At 44.3% G+C, this 22,191-nt stretch overlaps 1 protein-coding gene across 1 annotated transcript in view; it reads right to left on the reverse strand.

The window, feature by feature from the left end:
* The window catches only part of SLC9C2 (solute carrier family 9 member C2 (putative)), an 83,028-nt gene that overhangs the window by 1,395 nt on the left and 59,442 nt on the right, over positions 1–22,191 (reverse strand). Inside the window, exons 18-26 of the mRNA XM_006157247.1 lie at positions 21,408–21,557; positions 20,355–20,406; positions 17,238–17,386; positions 14,088–14,213; positions 10,563–10,661; positions 6,522–6,689; positions 4,668–4,799; positions 2,036–2,221; positions 443–531 (exon numbers count right to left, since the gene is read on the reverse strand). Coding sequence (XP_006157309.1) covers positions 443–531; positions 2,036–2,221; positions 4,668–4,799; positions 6,522–6,689; positions 10,563–10,661; positions 14,088–14,213; positions 17,238–17,386; positions 20,355–20,406; positions 21,408–21,557 — 1,151 coding nt within the window. The remainder of the gene's footprint in view (positions 1–442; positions 532–2,035; positions 2,222–4,667; positions 4,800–6,521; positions 6,690–10,562; positions 10,662–14,087; positions 14,214–17,237; positions 17,387–20,354; positions 20,407–21,407; positions 21,558–22,191) is intronic.

Raw genomic sequence — 22,191 nt, forward strand, 5'->3', positions numbered from 1 at the left:
TCAGTTGGATTGGTGGTGATCGTGGTTGGGGATCCTCAGTGAGCATGGGTTATTCCCTTGCATGACCAGGAGCGCACACACTTGGGCCCTCAGGGAGAACACCTGTCCCCTCTTGTTCCTGTGCTGCCTCCAACAGCACTACGTGCTCCAGCCAACCAGGCCTGGAAGAGCATACCACATGGAAACTGCTCTCCTCTGTCAAGGTCTCGGGGGAGAGACATGGAAGAGGAAGGAGCCACCCAGACTTCACTGTCTAGAAGCCTCTGATATGTGACTTCCCAGAAGCAATGTGGCAGCCCAGTTGGAGCCATGGATGAGGACTCATTACAAACCACCAGTGATAAAAATGCCCTCTCAAACCACTTTCTTAGAAGTAAATGAACTTCACATGCATTGAAGGTCCTTCTCAAGGGTCTTCCTTCCATAAAAAGCTATCCCTTACCGATGATCCATGACGGGGGTGTTACTCTTTTTGGAAGGCTCAGACACTCGGATTACCAGCAGCTTGGTTAAATCTGCAATTCCCTGAACCTAAAGGGGAAAAATAGTCGAAAAGACATTCTTTGATTAAGCTAGCAGCTTCCCAACCTTTCCAAAGAGTAGAAGAAATAAACTAAAACATATTCATAGAACTGGGTATCCAGTCTAAGCTCTGCCTTTAAATTTCAAATCCTCTTTGATATTGCTTCAAGAAGTCTTGGGCCAGCACATCATCCTTTGCATATGATAGACAGCAGAGAGGACACGTCTACACGTTACTTGAAACTAGCCTGGAAATGCCTGTCTAGAAAGCAGGTCGTCTCCCCCATCCGGTGAGTTGACTACCGTAATGAGGCTCAAGTCCAGCCTCCCCAAACAGCAGATCTGCCGTCCCTTCTTGGAGTTCTTGCCCCATGGGCCATGGACTCCTCCTCCCAGAATGCAAGCAGCAGACAAGCAGTCGCTACGAGGACCCTTCCCAGAGACCTTCGGCATCTCCCTGAACCCTCACAACGACCTGATGAGATGGCCATTGCCTTTACCACGTCTCTCTAGGGAGAGACGGAGGGTCAGAATGGGTACGCACCTTGCTCAGGCTCCTGCTCCGTGGCACAGGGGTCAAGGTTAGATTCAAATGTGCCCGACTCCAAACCCTTAACAACTGCTCTTAACAAACGCAGCTGTAGGTATTGCTCCTATTGCCCACGTGCCTCTTACCCCCACCCTTGTTTCGAAGCTAAGGAGATTCTTGTTCCCTTAAAAAAATTTTTTTAAGGTTTTTTTAAAACTACTTTCATCCTCTGAATTGCTGAAAAGCACAAAATCAGAATGCTACAAAGGGGGCAAATTCACTTTTAAGGTTAACCAACCTTTCCCTTAATTAATTAAATTTTCATTTAATTACTGACCTTTCACAGTCTAAACAGAAAATGCCTCTCCCAAAGGGATCAAACTACCCACCAGAGGTTGGCTCTTCTCACAGCCTCTTGGTCCTCCCATTCCTAGTCCCACCCTCCCATCACCCCTGGGGTCCAACAGCAGGAGACTCTGCCCATCAGAGACCTTGCTCCCACCCTTCCTGCACCTTCTATGCCCTCTATGTCTCCCCCACCCCCCGCCAGCTCCTGTCCTTAAAGAGGCACAGAATGCTGAAGCCCCAGGGTTTCGGGCCATCTATCAAGTCATACCCACAGCCCCTAACCTGGAGATAAAGTCATGCAGCCTGTCCTCAACGCCCTTCTTATAAACCAGAGACACGCTAGCATGCAGCACCATGGCTTTGGTGTGAACCAGGGAAGGTGCACTGCACCCTGTCGCTCTTCTGAGAAGGCCCCACCCCAGGGAGCGGGCAGATTCCAACCCCTGGCCCTGCACCACACCCTGTGGTGGGCACCTGCATCCCAGCACACAGAAGTCCTCAAACATCTTACTGTTCTGTCATGGGCAGGTAAGAACCGCAGGGCCTTCCCAGATTCAGTGGATGGTTGGTTGAGTGCTAAAGTCACTTATGGGCACCATGAAAAGCAAATGACTCTTGGGAAGTAACACTCGTTACCTGTTCACAGGTTTTAGGTATGATGCAAGGTGCAAGATATATCTGCTCCGTCATGGTGTCAATCACACTGCCATACACAAGGATAACTAATTTCATGGTCATGTTATTAATCACCATTTCATTATCGCTTGATAAAGTCTCCACATAGGCGTGCTTGAGTGTCACACACTTCTGAAACTCTAAGTCCTACAAGAGAATTGCATTTTTCTCTATAAATCACACAGACTAACAAATGGTATCCAAAGAAAGCAAATTCAGGGCTTGCAGTTGGTGTGGTGGTTAAGGCGCTGGACTCCCATCCCACATGGCCAACCGCAGTTCAAGTTCCAAACCTGGTGGCTTGCTTTCTCACTTTCCCTTTCTCTCTTTTTCTGTCTCTCTCTGGTGAAATTTAAAAAGAATAAGAGCAAATAAATTTAAAAACCAGACCAAAACAAACAAACAAACGGAAAAAGAAAGCAAATTCGCCGATCAGGCAGAATTCTTTCTGGATGTCAGAATACACACGGACACTGGTACCAACAGACAGGATGCGTTTACAGTTCAGAATGGCCTGTGACAGGTGTCTGGATGTTGTTATTGCGTTGTGACCCTGAGGGGCTTGCCCAGCCCTGAGCTAAGCACTCTCAGTAGGCCTCAGCACGGTGGCCAGCTGCCTCCCTGCATTTCTACTCACACAGCAGCAGTCTTAAGCTCACGGTTTTCCTAGTACTGAGCCAACGTCCTTCTTGACAAGTGAGCAGACGGTAACAAAAGGGCAAAACAAGACGATCAGGGTGCTGAGGCTGAATCAGATGGGGCTGGGGGTGCAATCGCTCGGCTGCAGCAGTGCCGGCCTGCTGGTACAGGAGCGAGCGGTCAGTCCCGTGGCAGGAATCTCCTGGCCAGCAGCCCTGCCAGGCAAAGTTCAGTGGGAACACCTCCACTCAAGTAGCACTGAGCCAGCCTTGACCCCGGTCACTACAAGTCAAACAGGAGCTGAGGTGTCGGCTCAGCCAGGGCACCAAACGCACCAGAAGGCTGCTAACTTTTCTGGAATTTTGCAATCAGAAAATCCAAGCGGTCAGCTGTTTTGGTTTTAAAATGCATGCATGTTTTGAGTTTTGTGATTCATAGGAAGGCAGAGGGCAGTACAATCTTATCTGTGCCTGGTGATTCCAAAAGGTCTTAATTGGCTAGCTTTTTAGTGGGAAAAACTACAGGGAAAGGCACCAAAGTATTAAACAGAGATTCTCTGCTGAGTAAAATTGGAGGTAGAAGGTTACTGTTGTTTATGTTTTATGTTTGTATTTCCTCACCTATATGCTGAGTATTTATACTTTGTGAATTTTTAAAAAATTATGAAGGATAGGGACCAGCAGATGGCATAATGGTTACATTGCTGGGCTCCCACATAGTCGACCACAGTTCAAGTCCCTGACCCAGCGTCTTAAAACTCACATAGGGAACAAGTGTATGCGTGCCCAAAATCTGAGAGGAGAATGGAGGAAAAGGGATTGTGACATGGCCATCCTCCCTGGGGGTGATTTCTCACTTTCTGTCTGTCTTGGTCTCTGGAGAGTACGCATGCCCCCTAGCAAAAAAATGTCTTAAGAAAAATTCACCTTCTTACTGGGTCAAGTCTGAGTCGTGAATTTCAGCTCAATGGTCCTACTTCTCTCCCTGAGCGTCATAGTAGGCTCTAAATTTATCTTACTTCTCATGAAGAGGTGAGACAAGAGGAAGAGGCTCAACCTCCGCACAGCTCTGCTGATGTTTTTCTGAAAGTTACTCTCACCTGGAAGGAAATCTGACTGACTCACATGACAAGCTGAGTTAACCCAGTGCTATATTCAGTTTCGGTTCAGTGAGCATGGTTGAATGTCAAGTCTGTCACTTCCCCAGGTCCTGAGTCATGGTTGAGGTTTGCGTAATTATTAAATAGGACACAAAGACGGGATTGTTAGCTGTGCCAGCCCTGGGACAGGCTTGAAGCACTATCCTGCAGGGGGATTTCATGGAAGAGCTCATTCGCCGCAATACGGAAGCTGAAAAGGCAGGGAATTCATACTAGTGTAGGAGGAGAAAACAATAGTGAAGATCAGGCTGCGTGTTCATTAGTTCATTCTGATTAATGCTGTGCTTGGCTCTTGAGGGATCGACCTGCTGGGTCTGCTTTTTTTATTTTTCCTTCTTTTTTTTTTTTTTTAGATGATTGCAAGTAGCTTGGGAAAATTAGCTGTGAAAAGAGGACTTGAAAGCTGTCAGAATCAGAGTATGGTTGAAACGCTAGCAATCTCATTTATGAATATCAGACACTACCTTCATTTCTATGTCTCAAGAAATATGGAATACATTTTTTAAAGAGAGACTTTTGCTATAAGATGCATGTGCTCACCAGAGAGACAGAAACAAAAAGTGAGAAATGACCCTCCAGGGGGGATAGCCATGCCACAATCCCTTCTCCTCTCGGGATTTTGGGCACACACATCCTGTGTGAGTTTCAAGCCAGCAGGTCCAGGACTTGAACCATGTTTCTCCATGTGGGAGTCCAGTGATATAACCATTATGCCATTTGCTGGTCCAAATGAAATGTATTTTGTAAAAAATACAGTGCATAAAAACTCATTCATATTTCAATCATGTAACTTACCTCATTGCTGATACTTGATTCAAAATACTTATGGGCAATACTAAGAGCAAGCTTTAGCCATATTTTATGTTCCAGGAATGGCCAGAAGGCATCAAATCCTTCATATAAATCCTCCATGGAGATAAAGCAGGCCTGAAACAACAAGGCACCAGGCCACGGGCAGCTTGATTTGAAACTAGAATTAGAAGACTATCAATAAACAGGAGGCTTATACATTTAGCCTCCATTACTTTTTAAACGAATTATTTCTTTAATTTAATTCATTCATTCATTCATTTTAATTTGACCAGAGAGAGAGACACACACAGAGAGAGAGAGAGAGGGGGGGGGGAATGAGAAAGCAAGCCATTAGGTCTGGGAATAAAACAGTGGTCAGCCGCGTGGGACTGTCCAGAGCTTAGCCACTGCGCCACCTGCTGGCCCCATTTTTTTTTCAAGATTTTTTTGCCATAGGACATGTGTGCTTGAACAGAGTGGGGAGAATGTGAAAAATCACCTCTCAGGGAGGATGGTCACACTGCAATCCCTCCTCCTTCATTCTCCTCTCAGGATTTTGGGCACACATGAACATGCTCCTGGCATGATTTTTAGGCCTCAGGTCTAGGACTAGAACCATAGAGTGGGCCATGTGCCATACAGTCCCTTAACCACCGCACCACATCGCCAGCTGGTCTCTTACCCTCACTTTATCTCTCTGAAAAACTATCAACTTTAAAGCAAACGATATCCTGCCACTAAAAGCATCTGTATTGGGGAAAGGCTGTTTGCCATGTAGAAGCTCATAAATGGTCATGTACGGTCTAAGTGTAGACTTACTAATAGGTTAGGAAAATTCGTATCAGTCAGAAGACACAGTGAGAGATACGGCTCCAAGCACAAGGCTGAGGAACCAAGCCACACAAACCACCTGTATTCAGCCACAGCAGGTAAAGTGGGCTCATTCATAGTATTTGTTGCCAGAGACAAACTGCTATCCAAAGGAGGAAGACCATTCTTTCCTAACTCAAGTTAAACAAGCTTCAATGAATTCAATTCAACCTTTTAACTCAATTCATGCCTCTACCCTCTTTCAGAAATGAAACGGTGCTGGACTAATAAAACCACGTTCCCTTCCACACTGCACACCCCTAAGACTCTGGATCCTGCTCCATTGCTGCTTAAAGACCCCAAAGATGAACCATTCTTTGCAGTGGGGATTTTGAGCCATTCCTATTTGAGTTCTCACATCCACTGGAATGTCAGGCCATTTATTTGTTGACTAGATAACTTTTTACTTAGCAAGTGAAAAACAGAAGAAGGGAAGTTCAAAAAGAAGCAAATATTCTTTAAAACATAGCCCTTACAACGGTGATCATTGATTGAGCACCTATATGTGCCGGGCGCTCTATGTAGATATTTTCCTAATCCTCAGAAAATCAAAAGGTAACTGTTCTCCCCAAAAACAAATAAGGATGTGGGGCCAGCAGGTGGGTAGTGGTCAGCCTGCTCTCTCCCACATGGCCGACCGCGGATTGAGTCTGGACCTGGTGGCTTCCTTTCTCACTTTCCTTCTCTTTCTCCTGGTCAAATTAAATAATAACAATAACAATAACAAATAATACGGAATAATTGTTTTAAAAAATAAACAAACAAGGACATAGAGAGCCAAGGAGGGAAATAACTCGCTCAGAGCCAGGATGGGGCAGAGCCTAGTGGCGCCTGGCATTTGGGACATGAAATCTACCTGCTCTCTGCTTATCTACCACACCTCTCAGAAGCGTGGGTGGCTACATAAGGCGTCAGAACCCAAAAGAAGGGACAATGCTGGTGTTCCTCACCGACCTGAGGAGGAACTAACGACAACCACTTTCCTACCTCTAGAACGGTCTCGCAGATGGCGGTGTATTCGATTTCGTGCTTGAGCAGACAGCTCAGCTCTCCGATGATGTCCCCACTTGTGCAGTACTCCGTGAACATGGTTTTGGACTCTCTATCAGGCCTCTGGCTACTCTCTACCCCAAAGGAAGGAGGCGAGCCACGCAACTGCAAAAAGGGAAGAGTGTACGAAGGGAAATGAGAGATGTTAAACTGTTTGGTCCGAGTTGGTCTGGAGCCTAGTGGTTATAGGAGCTGGATCCAACATGGCTGACCAGACCAGGGCCCTAATCCCAACCCAGGCAGCTTCAAAAACACACTAAGTGCATGTGCATGCTCCAAATCCTAAAAGGACAGAGAAATAGAGAAGGGATTGCACATGACCAGGACCCACTCAGGAGTGCAGTCTCCCTCTTTCTCTCTGTCTCTTTGTCTCTCTCTGGCCAGCACATGTGTCCTCTGTCAATTAAAAAAACCCAAAAAACCCTTTGATTAAACTCTTAGAAACTCCCACTATATCTTACAATTATTCCAATAGAAAGCAAATCTTTTTTTATTTTATTTTAATTTCTTTTTCAAAATTTGCTTTAGGGCATGTGCACTTGCCAGAAAAAAAAAAAAATGGAGAGCGAGAGAGAGAGCATGAGAAAACACTCCCAAAGGGAAATGGCCACGCCACAATCCCTTCTCTCCCATTCTCCTCTTGGGTCCTCGGGGGCACACATACCTGGCATGTTTTTTAAGCCCACCAGGTCTTAAACTCAAACTGCAAAGTTTGCCATGTGGGATGGAGATGCCTAAACTATCACACCGCCAGCTGGCCCCACAAAGGTTCTTTATGACCTCTGTCAGATGTGAAGGAAAATCAGGTTTTATAAAAATCATGGTTTCTTTCACATTTTCAACTCCCCAGGGCAAGGATTTGTTTTTAATCTTTGGTTTTACAGATGTCCCCTATTGACAACTTTCTATTTATACCTTTCTTCTGCAAAAATCCTACCAAAACTAGCAAGTACAGTCTGCAGCGAGTGCTTCACTCACTGTGAGAGATTCTTATATCAGCATGGGCTAATGCTTGAGGTGGGAGATATTGTTTGATGGGACGAGCATATAAATGAAATATCATGGTGGACCCAGTGTAAGCACTCCAGCCCTGGAAAGTAGAAGAGGAAGGCAGGAGAGAGAGACACGGCATGCTGAGAAAGATCAGACGTGCCTTGGCTGGCGCTGAGATGCATGCACGGAGCAAAGAGGAACTCTGGGAACTAGAGGTGGGCCTGCCTGGCAGCATGCAAGGAGGCAGGGACTTCTGCCCCACAGCTGTAAGGATCTGGATACTGCCGAAAGCCCCCCTGAGCCTAGAAACCAGTTCTGCCCCTAGAATGCCTCAGCCTCATGAGAGCCAAGCAGAAAAACCAGTGGAGCCTACTGGACGTCTGCACTACAGAACTGTGAGATAATAAATCTAATGCATCCAGAGAACACTACTGGGTCATCAGAAGAGTATGTATTTTTTTCTATGCGAAAATGCATCATGACTCTTCTGATGACCCAATAATATGACTCTCTCTCTCTCTTTAATTTACTTGAGAGATTTTTGCCATAGGGTGCATGCACTAGCCAGAGAGACAAAGTGAGAAATCACCCCCTGGGGTGATGGCCACAAAGCAATCCCTCCTCCTCCATTCTCCTCTCAGTCATGCATGCACATGCTGCAGGCACAGTTTTCAAGATACCAGGTTCAGGACTTGAACCACTGTCAATCATGTGGGAGTCTAGTACCTTAACCACTATGCCACCTGCTGGTTGCTCATTGAACTTATATTTTAAGAAGGCTTAGCTAGTCTAGCTGATGGGTCATGTTCCCTTAGGGAGCAGAGGTACCATAATGCTTTTGCACTGCTGGGCCCACATGGAAAAGTCCCAGGTTCTGGTTCTGAGGCCTGCCTTTACACACACTGGGTGCACACCTGTGCCTTGACCCAGGCTGGCTGAGACTAGGACCATGGCATGAAGACCCTGCTGGGGGTAACTTTTGTCTCTATCTCTCTCTCCTCTCTGTCTCTCTCTCATGGATGAAATAAACTTTTTAAAAAAGAAACAAATTTGTTGCAGCTTTTATTTTGGGTGCCTGATTTGACGTACCTCGTAAACACTGGTAGCAATATATTTTTGTTAGGGTTCTAATGTAAGTATACATAACGGGTACGCAAATGGAGACTGGAGGGAAGCGACGTGGGTCTAAAATCATCTTCCGCCTCTATATTATGCACAGCCGGGGCCTAGAGAATTAAGCTCTCTGAGCATCAGTTTTCTCCCATAAAAAATAAGGTTATTATAAAAATTAAGTATCATAATGTACGTCTGTCTTGGCCAGCTTTTTAAAATTTACAACTAACCTCTTCATAGATCCATCGTTTCTAACATAGCATATATTTAACCTTTTAATTTTGTTTATTGCCCCGTTTCCTTCTGTCCCTCCACTAGAAAAGAAGCTCCGGGAAGGCAGGGGTTTCTGCCTGTTTTGTCCATCCCTCGGCTAGAATGAACAGTGCCCACTGCATGGCAGTAATGAAGTAAATATTTATGGACTCCATGAGTGAATGCATAAATGAAAAGCACCTAGAATAGTGCCACATACTTAGTAAGTTGCTATCTTGTGTTAGTACTAGGTTCACTGTAATAGTTTACTTCCTTTTTTTTTTTTTTTTTTACTTTTTGTTGTTTGTTTGTTTGTTTTTGCTATAGGGCACATGTGCTCACGAGAGAGAGACAGGCAAAGTGAGAAAGCATTTGCTTCCCAGGGGCGATGGCCATGCTGCAATCCCTTCTCCTTCATTCTCCCCTCAGGATTTTGTGCACACACGCACACACGCCTAGTATGTTTTTCAGGCGTCCAGGTCTGTGACTCGAACCACACAGTTGGCCATGTGGGATCCAGACTTCCTAACCACCATGCCACATGGATGGCCCCCTTCCATGGTATTTTTAAGGTCTGAAATATCCTTTCCAAAACCATAAAGCCAAATATGTCATTTTCCCTTTAATAAAGGTTTGTCCCTCGTGACCACAACCTAGGATCTCATAATTCTTTAGGTCAGAAGCTGGGACTCACCTGTGTACTCAGCTACTAAACTCCTACTCTAAGATACAAAGATTCTTACCCCCCAACACTCCACTGAAACCTCTCTTCTCTCTGGTCAACAAAACCATCCATCGATCACATTCAAACTAGTATTTGGATCCTCATCCACTTGAACTCTGCAAGGATCTGACTTTGCAGCCCACTCCCTCGCTCTTGAACTCTTATTTCCTGCAGGTGAGTAATTTAAACCACTACTGGTTTCATCTCAACGTCCTGGCAGATACTGCGTCCTCTCGGGGTGACTGTGAGGATGACTACCACAGCACATTTCAGGTGTGAGGACAGTCACCTCCTCTCACCGGTAGTACTCGCTCTGAGTGGAAAGTTTCATTTGGAAAAGAGACCATGTTAAAATTTGGAAATTTTTTGGGAACCAGCAGTTAGCGTAATGGCTATGTCGCTGGACTCCTACATAGTCGACCGTGCTTCACGTCCCGGACCCGGTGGCTTAAAACTCACACCAGGCGCATGTGCATGCATGCCCAAGATCCCGAGAGGAGAATAGAGAAGAAGGGATTGCAGCGTGACCATCCCCCCTGGGGGGTGATTTCTCGCTTTCTATCTCTGTCTCTTTCTGTCTGTCTGGCGAGCACACGCACCCTATGGTGAAAAACCTCTCCCCCCAAAAAAAAAATTGGAAATTTTTTGCTTCTCAATGTCTTCTTATGTTACAATGAAGTGTTTCTTTTATAAAAAAATATTTTAATGTAATTTAATGAATTCATTTATTTTTAAATTTGCCAGAGAGAAACAGAAAGAGAGAGAAAGAGAGAGTGCCAGGTTCAGGACTTGAACCATGGTTGACCATGTGGGAGTCCACCCACCATGCCACCTGCGGGCCCCACAATGATATATTTCAAAACTACATTTTAAGTGAAGACTCAATGGTCACTTACAATTGCCATTCCTGAAATGATTAAGTAGATTCCAGTTGGCATTTCGCCTTCTCTACAAATGATATCTCCATAGTCAAAACAGGCGAGTGTGACTTTGTCCTGCATAAAAAAAAAAAAAAAAAAAAAAAAAAAAAAAAAAAGAAAAAAAGGTAAGCATCAACACAAAAGATTCATAGTTTATTTATATGAACAGAAGTAAGATTTTAAAATTTAAAATGGCTTTTAAAAAGCTTAAAATACAAGCTGTATTTCTGATTTGTTAATGCATTAAAGGTTGAGCATCCTCGGTGGGGCCACGTGTGGCGTAGTGCTTGAGGTGCTGGACTCCCATGTGACCAACTGCTGTTCGAAGTCCTGACCTGGAGGCTTGAAACTCATGCCAGGCACATGTAGGTGTGCCCCAAATCCTAGGAGGACAGTAGAAGAGAAGGGGTTGCAGCGTGGCCGTCCCCTCGGGGATGATTTTTCGCTTTCTGTCTCTCTGTCTCTCTGTGAGCACATGTGTCCTATAGCAAAAATCTCTTAAAAAAAAAAAGATCAACCTTAATCGAAATATCAGAAATGCAAAATCCAAAACTGTTTGAATGCCAATATAATACTGCAAGTGGAAAATTCCACACTTGGCCTCATATGGTAGGTCGCAGTTAAAACACTGCTTTCTAAAATTATAAATTTAAATGATAGATTATAAAATTACCTTCAGACTATGTGTATAAAGTGTCTACAAAGTATAAATAAATCTCATGTTGAGACTTATGTCTTATCCTTAAGATATTTCATTATGTATATGGAAATATTCCAAAATATTAAAAAATCTGTAATTCAAAATACTTTGGTTCAAGCATTTTGGAGAGGGCTATGCAACCTGTATAATGTGCTGACATAGCACATCAGCCTTTAGAAATAAACAGATAGGCTTTGTGATTCACACCTCGCACAGTAAGGGATGTAAATACCCAATACATTTTATGGGATGAGTGAGTGAATTAATGAAGGAAAACTCTCTTTTTTAGCCGCTGTTTGGGACTTGAGCTATAATTATAAGCTAAACGACTTCCCGGCCTCCAGAGAACTTGCAGTGAGGTTGTATAGAAGTCTACAGGAAGTGTGATAAGTCTGACGAAGGAAATAGGAATAGCACTATGGAAAAGCCAGAAGACCCAGTCTTGGTAGTTCAGGGAGGTCTTTACAGACAGCTGCCTTATAGTGTGCACGCCTAGGTCACATGATGCAGTGCAACCTAGTTTGTGAAAAAGCAAGGACCGCTCTTGGTCACAGTTTTTCTGAGTCTTAAAATCTAACTGAGATTTTAACAGGTTAACAAAAACATTACAGCCCTGGTAATACAGCAGCCATTGAAAACCAAAGGCACAAACTGATGGTCCATGGGTCATATCCAGTTCACAGATATATATTTTCTTTGGGCTACACATTATTTTTAAAAATTTTGACTTGGTTGCCAAATTTTAAAATCTTAGAAACTTCGCATAAAAATTCAGACTTACAGTTTCCTTGGGGGAACAAAATATCTGACCTCCACATTATTAAACCCCCATAGTTATTTTCAGTCTTCAAATACCTTGGTTTCTCAGCCTCTTTTCACTGATGGCTTTCTCCCTGTTGAAATGCTTTCTTTGCGTGACTTCTGAGAAGCCATTTTACTTTTAGTTTTCTTCCTACCTCACAGATCGCTCCTCAATTCTTGCTGATTCTTCCTCTCCCCACCTCTAAGTGTGGGGTAGCCCAGGGCTCAGTCCTGGTTGTCTGTTCTCTATCCATACTTACAGAAGCTAGCTCATCAAGTTTCATGACCTTAAGTGCCATCTCCATGGTGACAACTGCAAAATGCCTGCCTTCCGCCTGGGCCTCCCGCCTGAATTCCAGGCCTATCTCCAACAGCCTACTCAATGTCTCCACCCAATGTCTGATAGCTTTCTCAAACTTCAGGATCAAGTTCTGGCCCTTTTTCATGTAAATCTTCTCTCTACCTTAAGTAAATGGTTACCCTGTTGTATTTTCAGACTAAGATTCTACAAGTCTCTTTCTTTTTCTTTCTCTCTCTAGCATTCCCTCTATCAGTCTCTATGGGCTATATTTTCAAAACATATGGAGAGTCTGATTGACTATGCCTAACCACTTCTGTTACCTCCAAACCATCATTGTCTCTCACCATTATTTGTAATCACCTCCTAAATGGTCTCCCTGACTTGCCCTTGACCTCTTACAACTCAATCTGAGCGTGGAGGAAGCATAACAGTCATTTCAAAATCTAAGTTAGATCATGTCGCTCCTCTGGTCAAAACTCTTCAAGCACTTTTCATTCAACTCAGCATAAACACCGAAGTCCATACCATGGCCTCCCTCCAGAGGTCTGGCATTCGGGCTCTGCAGCTCCATGACTCCATCTCTTCACTCCCTGCTCCTGTGACAAGGGCTTTTGAGATGTTCCTCAGACACATAGGAACACTTCAGCTCAGGATTTAAGAGGTCTCTGCCTTAGGGCTCATAGGTTTGCCAGAGAGAGACAGAGATACAGACAGAGAGACGGAAAGTGAGAAATCACCTCTAGAGAGGATAGCTGCACCTCAATCCCTTCTCCTCTATTCTCCTCCTGGGATCTTGGGTACACACACAGGCTCCTGGTTCAGGACTTGAACCTCAGTTGGCCCTATGGGAGTCCTGTAGCATAACCACTACATCATCTGCTGGCCCCTCATCTCAGGATCTTGAACTTGCTATTCTTTTGGTCTCTCAGTTCTTTCGGATCTCTCTTCAAACATGCCCTTATTAGAACAGTCTTCCCTAACCACGCTGTGTAATACAACTGTCCCACCACATTCACTTGTCTTGCCTTCTCGTCTCCATACCATGTATTGCCATCTTGCAGACTATATTTGATGTGTTGGCACACTTATTGCCATCTCCACCCATGTAATAAAAGGTCTGTGAAAGTAAGAGACTTCATCTATTAATATTCGGTTTACTGTCATAGTTCAAAACTTGGAACCAACCCGCAAGTAGAGGATATTCAACAGATATTTGTTGACAGAGTTAAGATTCCTAGAGTAATACTCAGCTAACTTTAGACAAGGCCTACATCTTGAATACACCACAGTCCTACCTATTCTCTTTTATACTACATTTAGTTTTACTTTTATATGATCTGTCTGGCCTGTGTATCAAATGAAATCTGAGATCCTTGTTCTAAAAATGTCTCTTCCAGAGTGCATATTTGGAAGCCTAAATTCTACAACAGAAACTAGAGTGGGACTGGTCATAATGAGGAAACACAGACAGCTCATCCTAAGCAGATAAGCCATTGTGAAAAACTATCTTTGCCCTTTAGGCTCAAAAAGAAATTGACTCTCTGGGTTCTGCTGGGCCTCTATTTTTGGCTTACCCTAAATTGGACAGTGCAGGATTCATGCTTTGGACATTCTTTTCTGTTAATTTTGCATGACAGAATGGAAAAATGGCAAATAATTATTATCAAACTCAAGCCAAAATAAAGATCAGAAACTTTACCCTGAAGAAATCAATGATTAAGTCTTCATTTTCCAGCCAAATGAAGTTATGAAGGTATTCGTGGGGAGCAGGGGGTGGGATGGCCATGGGAAAGTTTTCCAACACTTTTAATTTTTTAAAAAGTGCCTAAAAACAATGAAAAGAATGGTAATCAGATTTTGTAACAAAACAAAACAAAATAAAAAAAAAAACAGGCAGTAGGCAAGAACTAAGGAAATTTAAATAAACTACCACTATGCTTAGTTAACCTTGATTTTTTTTTCTTTTTTTTTTGAGAGGTTTTTGCTATAGGGCGCGTGCGCTCGCCAGAAAGACAGAGAGAGACAGAGAGACAGAAAGCAAGAAATCACCCCCCAGGGGGGATGGTCACACCACAATCCCTTCTCCTCCATTCTCCTCTCAGGATCTTGGGCACGCACACACACGCACCCCGCATGAGTTTAAGCCACCGGGTCCGGGACTCGAACCACGGTCGACTACGTGGGAGTCCAGTGACATAGCCATTACTGCTGGTGCCAGTTAACCTTGATTTTTAACTTTCAGTTTCTCTTATCCTATTTGAATTGTCCTCTAATCTTTTTTAATCCCTAATCTTCACTTATTACTATTTTCATTGATTTATTAACTCAATTAACATTATATCCTACCTTGTCTTAAATCCAAAGTTTCTAAACTTCATAGTTGATCACTATACAATCTCATGCCATGTCCTCTCATTCATTTTTCTATGTAGGCGATTTGCTTCTCTAAATTATTCTAATTTTTAAAGGATGCAGTACCAGTTTCTTGGCCTCTGAGAAGCCTTTGTGGGCTTCCCCCAAGAGGTAAGAGAAAATCACTTTCTCTCTCTTATTCCCATGGCTTACCTACGTATTTCCAGCATAGAACTAACTACCTGGTAATATTATTACTTGCACTTCTCCATTTCGCCCTCCATGTTATGTAAATTTTGTTGGCTGGGTGCACAAGTGACTAAATGAGACAAAAGAACCAGCCATGGACTTTGAAGTCAGGGTTGTATTTATTAAGGATCTTCTCAACAGCCCATGGCACTGAGTGAATATCCAACATTTATCTACTTAACTGAATTGCTTTTCCTATCTCCTTTTTGACCCAGAATAGATAACTGTACTTCTTTTACTGACAATTAGGTAATTAGTAGGCATTCAGTAAGTAACTGCGAATGACTGATATATCTATAATCTTTTGTAATGGTTTGGAGAATGGCTGTCTCCAAAGTTTCATGTTTCAGAATTTGATGTTGGGAGGTGCTAAGACCTAGTGGGCAGTGAATGCATCACACTATTTGCATCACAGATGCAAACTCTCATGAATAGGTTAATGATATCGCAAGTAACCCAGTGATTTCTAGCCCTCATCAGAAGGGGTTAACTCTCCAGAAAGCTGGTTGTTATAAAGAGACAGCCATCAGCCGCTTGCTCTCTCGTTGCGCACGCCCAACAGCCAGTCTCCTGTCACTCATATTGCAGGCCTCCTTGAAGTCAGCCTTATGCCTTTGGACTTTCAGGTTGCCAGAACTGTGAGTCAATCACCCAGTCTCAGTACTTCCGTGACCAATGGAATAACAGACTAAAATATTTTTTTAAACAAACCTATAGGAAAAAGTAAGCCTCTTTATCTTAATTAATGGGCATCAAGCATTCCATTGTCTTATGGCCTTTGAAGTGATAAATGAAAAAATACAAGAATAGAAAACACAGTAAGTGTAGGAGCACGATGTGAGGAAAGCTGTAATGGAGCTCTTTGCTTCCCTCACGTAGACACGAGGAGGAATCATCTTATCCATTTATCTCTTTCCTGTGATGTTAGAGAGACTGAAGAGATAGAGCCTCAAAAGGGAACGATGTTGGGACCAGCAGGTGGTGTGGTGGTTAAGGAGCTGGACACTCCCATGTGGCCAACCACAGTTCGAGTCCTGGACCTGGTGGCTTGTTTTCTCTCTCTCTCTCTCTCTCTCTCTCTCTCTCTCTTGTTCAATTAAAATAAAATGAATGAATAAATAATTTCTTTTTTAAAGGGAAGGAAGTTGGGCTAACTGGTGGCTTGGTGGTTAAGGCAGGTGGATCCCACATGACTCACTGTGCAATTTGCGTCTCAGACCTGGGAGCTTGAAAAACATGCCCGTGAGCTCATGGGCCCTCCGTCTAATTCTAAAAATGGGGAGTGGGAGGTGAGGGCGCTGGCCTGTCTCACATTCCCTTTCTATCTGGGGCCACAGAGAAGGGACTATGTCCAGGGAATGACCAGAAGCACAGTGAATAGGGCCCCATGGCTGTGAGCTGCCAGTGCCAAGGAAGAGCATGTGACACACAGGAGCAGTGTGTCAGTGGGCATCGCAGACAGCATGTGGCACCAGAATGCCCATCTTTCTGCTGGATGCTAGGAAGCAGACCCAAACCTGCGAACAGAAAGAGCACTCTTATTTTGCACCATGTAGTCAAGATGGTGGATGTGAGAGAGTGGCGTTTCTATGTTCCTCTCTTACCTTCCTATTAGTTTTGCAAGTGTATTTGTAATTTTGCAGAAGTCAATGTACTGGTTAATTAGGATATCTTCTCTGCCCTCCTCTTCTCAGAACCACCCTCTCTCTGGCCCCCACCAGCACATGCACACACAGAAGTCAGACCCCTCCCTGCCACGTAGACACTGAGTGCCTTCCGCCTCCGTAGCCACAGTCAGTGGGGATGGGCCGTACCTATTCCACCAGAGGGCAGAGAAACAGAGTCGTCCAGTGAGGCTACAGAGGGAGCTGCTGCAGAAGGCAACCCTGTGGGAAAATGGAGGCTCTGGAAAGTTCTCTAGGTCTTGGTTCAAAGCCTTCCTGAGGCCTGGCCACATGGCTGCCTACTGTGGGGTTTTCACTCTGAGTCCTTTTCCTAAGTGCCCCGACCCATCTCTTCACTAAATTCAGCTTGGTTTCTGCTACTTGCAGCCAGAGTTCTGAAGGATGGAGTGCTGGCATCGGCTGCCATTGGCCTTTACAAGGGCTTTTCTGGCAGTTACAGAGCTAACACCTGCGGTTAAATCCTTTTTCTAATTTTCCTCATTCATTCCACTCTGCTAAAGCCACCATGCAGGCTAGGGTACAGGGCTGATGGAATAAAGCAAAATGAGAAATTGCTTTGTTACCGTCTTAATCTCGATGCCCTCGTATTTATCAATAATGCCTCTTGAGCGGAGGAAGGCTAGATCTTTCAGAGAGTCGGAAATCACATTCCGGATCACCAGCTTAGTCTTCGCAGCAATGACCACATCGCGATTCTCATGCTCCATGAGTCCTGCAGGTGACACTGAGTAAGCAACCTGTACAGACACTGCGGTAATGCTAGCGCGTGTGTAATAGTTTATGTCTTCCAAGGCACGTGCACAATGGCCTTCCATTCTAGCTTAACACAGAACCCATGAGGCCAGGAGGATCAGAGTTACTATTTTCATCTCCACTTTATGGAGCAGAAAACCAGAAACTGCCCCTTCCCAACTAAAAGAAGATCACGCTCTCTCCCCATTCCCACGGCATCTCCGGCATACCTTTACTATGGAGCCCACTACACTACAGGGTGATTATTTTTACTTATCTATCTCCTTCTCTGTATTATATATTTTGTTAACAGGACCAATAAAGGACTGAATGAAAGAGCCCCTGGGCTTTGGTTGGTGGTTCCTTCTGAGAGATCAAGCTGCATATTGTCTCCTCTTTAATGAAAATAAGATGTCATTGGGATCAGCAGTTAGCGTAATGGCTGTGTCACTGGACCCCCATGTAGTCAACTGCGGATCGAGTCCCGGACCCGGTGGCTTAAACTCATGCCAGGCGCATGTGCGTGCGTGCCCAAGATCCCGAGAGGAGAATGGAGGAGAAGGAATTGTGGCGTGACCATCTCCCCTGGGGGGTGATTTCTTGCTTTCTGTCTTTCTGTCTCTCTCTGTCTATCTGGCGAGCTCACGCACCCTATAGCAAAAAAGCAAAAAAACAAGAATAAGAAAAAGAAAAAGAAAAAGAAAATAAGATGTCACAAACTAGATTGTGAGTCAGAGCTTATCTGTCGTTTTGTCTTCTTTCTATCCATTTGTTAAGGGCCCACCCTAGGTCAGGCCCCTGCCAGGTGCCTTTGCAATCACTAAGAGCCTGGCCTCCAGCCCCCTCTGTAGGAAAGCAGACCCAAGAAGCTTGGCAGAAAATCCTTGGGCTCTTGCTGTGTGCTTCAAGGAAAACAGTGACTGCCAATGCTCCAGAAATGCCATCTCTTGCAGCCCTACACTCCGGAATATCCTTGCAGCAAAACAAAACAAACCACTTTTCATAAAGGTAAAGCTAAATTTCTCATGTCTTTTTGTTACAAACTTGAGAAATCTGAATGTGCCACTTCAGTATACTTTGCACATTCTTCCGGTTGTTTCCTCTATTTACCCACAACAACTAACAGGACTTCTGTCACTTCCTACAACTCCCTAGTGATACGCTCTACACTCCATCACTCTTTTTTTTTTTTTTAATTTTGTTATGGGGCATGTATGCTCACCAGAGAAAGATAGAAACAGAAAGAGAGAGAGGGAAAGTGGAAAAACACACCCCAGGGGGGATGGCCACACCACAACCCTTTCTCCTCCATTCTCCTCTTGGAATTTTGGGCATGCACACACATACATCAGGTATGTTTTTCAAGCCATTGGGTCTGGGACTCGAACCATACAAATGGGATTGAGCTACCTTAACTAGCCCAAACTCTTCACTTTTTAAAAGTAGGGGTCTATTGCTTTTCCACGCCTGGGATGTCACATGTGTTAAATAAATGTTGAATGAGTGAGTAAATTGATGAAAGCATAAACTTGTCTTCCTTTGGTTAAATTATGGGACAACTAAGTGTGATTCCAGGATGTAGATACTCCAAGTACCTACCCAGTTCTTTGATAGCATCTTGTTGGTTGGTTTCCAAAATTTCATATAATTTCTGTAAGAAGTTTAGAAAAATATGCATTTCTTAGTACATCAAGTGCAATTCTGGCTTTAAATTCTGAGAAAAAGGAGTATGACAGAGGAAATCTCCCCTAGTTTGATTAAGGAGAGTTGTTTGGCTCAACTCCCTCTGAGTTACTTCTGCTGCTTGCCGGTCCTTAGACCCAGGTGGTGAATGTGAGGCATTCAGTAGCTTGCTTCAGTACTGTGCCTGCTAGTTCTCTGAAGAGCTTGATGTGCACTCCCCCATATACCAAGGGAAGTCCTCACAGAGCCCAGCTAATCAGCTACTTGGGGAGCCATTCTACTGGGAATACAAGAACAAACGCAATAATGAAAAACTGTGGTGTTGACCTTTTCATGTTTCCTAACTAACTCCTTCCGTAACTAAAGAGTGAACTCCACACCAGGACCAGCCAATCTCTGTTCCATCAGTCATGCAACAGTCTTCTTTCTATCCATTTGTTAAGGGCCCACCCTAGGTCAGGCCCCTGCCAGGTGCCTTTGCAATCACTAAGAGCCTGGCCTCCAGCCCCCTCTGTAGGAAAGCAGACCCAAGAAGCTTGGCAGAAAATCCTTGGGCTCTTGCTGTGTGCTTCAAGGAAAACAGTGACTGCCAATGCTCCAGAAATGCCATCTCTTGCAGCCCTACACTCCGGAATATCCTTGCAGCAAAACAAAACAAACCACTTTTCATAAAGGTAAAGCTAAATTTCTCATGTCTTTTTGTTACAAACTTGAGAAATCTGAATGTGCCACTTCAGTATACTTTGCACATTCTTCCGGTTGTTTCCTCTATTTACCCACAACAACTAACAGGACTTCTGTCACTTCCTACAACTCCCTAGTGATACGCTCTACACTCCATCACTCTTTTTTTTTTTTTTAATTTTGTTATGGGGCATGTATGCTCACCAGAGAAAGATAGAAACAGAAAGAGAGAGAGGGAAAGTGGAAAAACACACCCCAGGGGGGATGGCCACACCACAACCCTTTCTCCTCCATTCTCCTCTTGGAATTTTGGGCATGCACACACATACATCAGGTATGTTTTTCAAGCCATTGGGTCTGGGACTCGAACCATACAAATGGGATTGAGCTACCTTAACTAGCCCAAACTCTTCACTTTTTAAAAGTAGGGGTCTATTGCTTTTCCACGCCTGGGATGTCACATGTGTTAAATAAATGTTGAATGAGTGAGTAAATTGATGAAAGCATAAACTTGTCTTCCTTTGGTTAAATTATGGGACAACTAAGTGTGATTCCAGGATGTAGATACTCCAAGTACCTACCCAGTTCTTTGATAGCATCTTGTTGGTTGGTTTCCAAAATTTCATATAATTTCTGTAAGAAGTTTAGAAAAATATGCATTTCTTAGTACATCAAGTGCAATTCTGGCTTTAAATTCTGAGAAAAAGGAGTATGACAGAGGAAATCTCCCCTAGTTTGATTAAGGAGAGTTGTTTGGCTCAACTCCCTCTGAGTTACTTCTGCTGCTTGCCGGTCCTTAGACCCAGGTGGTGAATGTGAGGCATTCAGTAGCTTGCTTCAGTACTGTGCCTGCTAGTTCTCTGAAGAGCTTGATGTGCACTCCCCCATATACCAAGGGAAGTCCTCACAGAGCCCAGCTAATCAGCTACTTGGGGAGCCATTCTACTGGGAATACAAGAACAAACGCAATAATGAAAAACTGTGGTGTTGACCTTTTCATGTTTCCTAACTAACTCCTTCCGTAACTAAAGAGTGAACTCCACACCAGGACCAGCCAATCTCTGTTCCATCAGTCATGCAACAGAGAGCTGTCGGTGCCCTCTGTGTTCCAGACACTGCTGCGCTTGAAGCTTACTCTGCAGCTCTGAGTCTTTCTGGAGCTTGTACTTGGCATTTCAGATAAGGCGCAGTTAACCCGTCACAGCTGAAACACAAAGATCAGAGACTGCTCTGTTGCAGGACCTCATACCACAGAGTAAACGACGAATCCTCTTCAGCTATAGGAATGCATCTGTTTGATCAAGTACGTGTATGTAGAAATGGTTTTAAAATAAAATAGGGGCCAGCAGGTGGAATAGTAGTTAAGGTACTGGACTCCCCCATGGATGACCATGGTTCAAGTCTCAGACCACACTGGCCATGTGCGCATGTGTGCCCAGGATCCTGAGAGGGGAATGGAGGAGAGGGCTCCCGGGGGATGATTTCTCACTTTCCCTCTCACTCTCTCTCTCTCACTCCCCTGCAAACACATATGCACTATGGGAAAAACCCAAGGAAAAAAAAAAAGGAAAAGGAAAAGAAACTAATATATCTAAGTGGTTACTTTCCCCCAAGTGACCAGTACTGTTTCTTACCTGATACACTGATTCGCGGCCTGAAATTTGTTTGATTAAAAGTTTGGCATCTTCTAGACTTTTGACGTAGCCTTTTGTTACACAATACATCAAGCTGAGGTGCTTTTGGAGTTGCACATCTGCAATATTTTTCAGTACTGGTATTATTACCTGGAATAAAAGGGAGAAAAAAGCCCTGCAAATTCCATGAGGAAAACCACCCTCTAAGGCAGAGTTCTCCAGGGTCCTTGTCACAGCAACAGCAGCATCCAGAAATGCACATTCCAGACCGCACCTGCTGACCAGGACACTGCGGGTGGCGCCAGGCAAGCTCTCCTGAGACTTCTATGCAGACTCAAGTTTGAGATCCACTCTGAAAGATGAGGCTTAATGAAGAACTGAGTCTGCAGCTGCAGGGGAAGTCTCTAGCCACCTCTGCCCTCATTCTCTGAGTACTCAGATTTCAGGACACAAGAGTGGTGCTCCCACAGCCTGGGCGGGAGTTACGACCTACGAAAACCATCTCTCTGCACTTCGGGTTCTTCATCTTCATAAGGAACTGATGGTGCCTAAGAGCCTTCTTAGCTCAAGATTTATGGAAGCACAAACAAAGGCAGCCTACCGGGGCCAGCAGGTAGTATAGTGGTTAAAGTGCTGGACTCACACGTGGTTGACAGTGGTTTGAGTCCCTGACCCAGTGGCTTGAAACTCGTGCCGGGCACATGCGTGTGTATGGCCAAAATCCTGAGAGGAGAATGGAGAAGGGATTACAGTGTGGCTATTCCCCCAGGGTAGAGAGTGATTT

This window comes from Tupaia chinensis, unplaced genomic scaffold (assembly GCF_000334495.1).
Source record: "Tupaia chinensis unplaced genomic scaffold, TupChi_1.0 Scaffold000532_1, whole genome shotgun sequence".
NCBI lineage: Eukaryota > Metazoa > Chordata > Mammalia > Scandentia > Tupaiidae > Tupaia > Tupaia belangeri.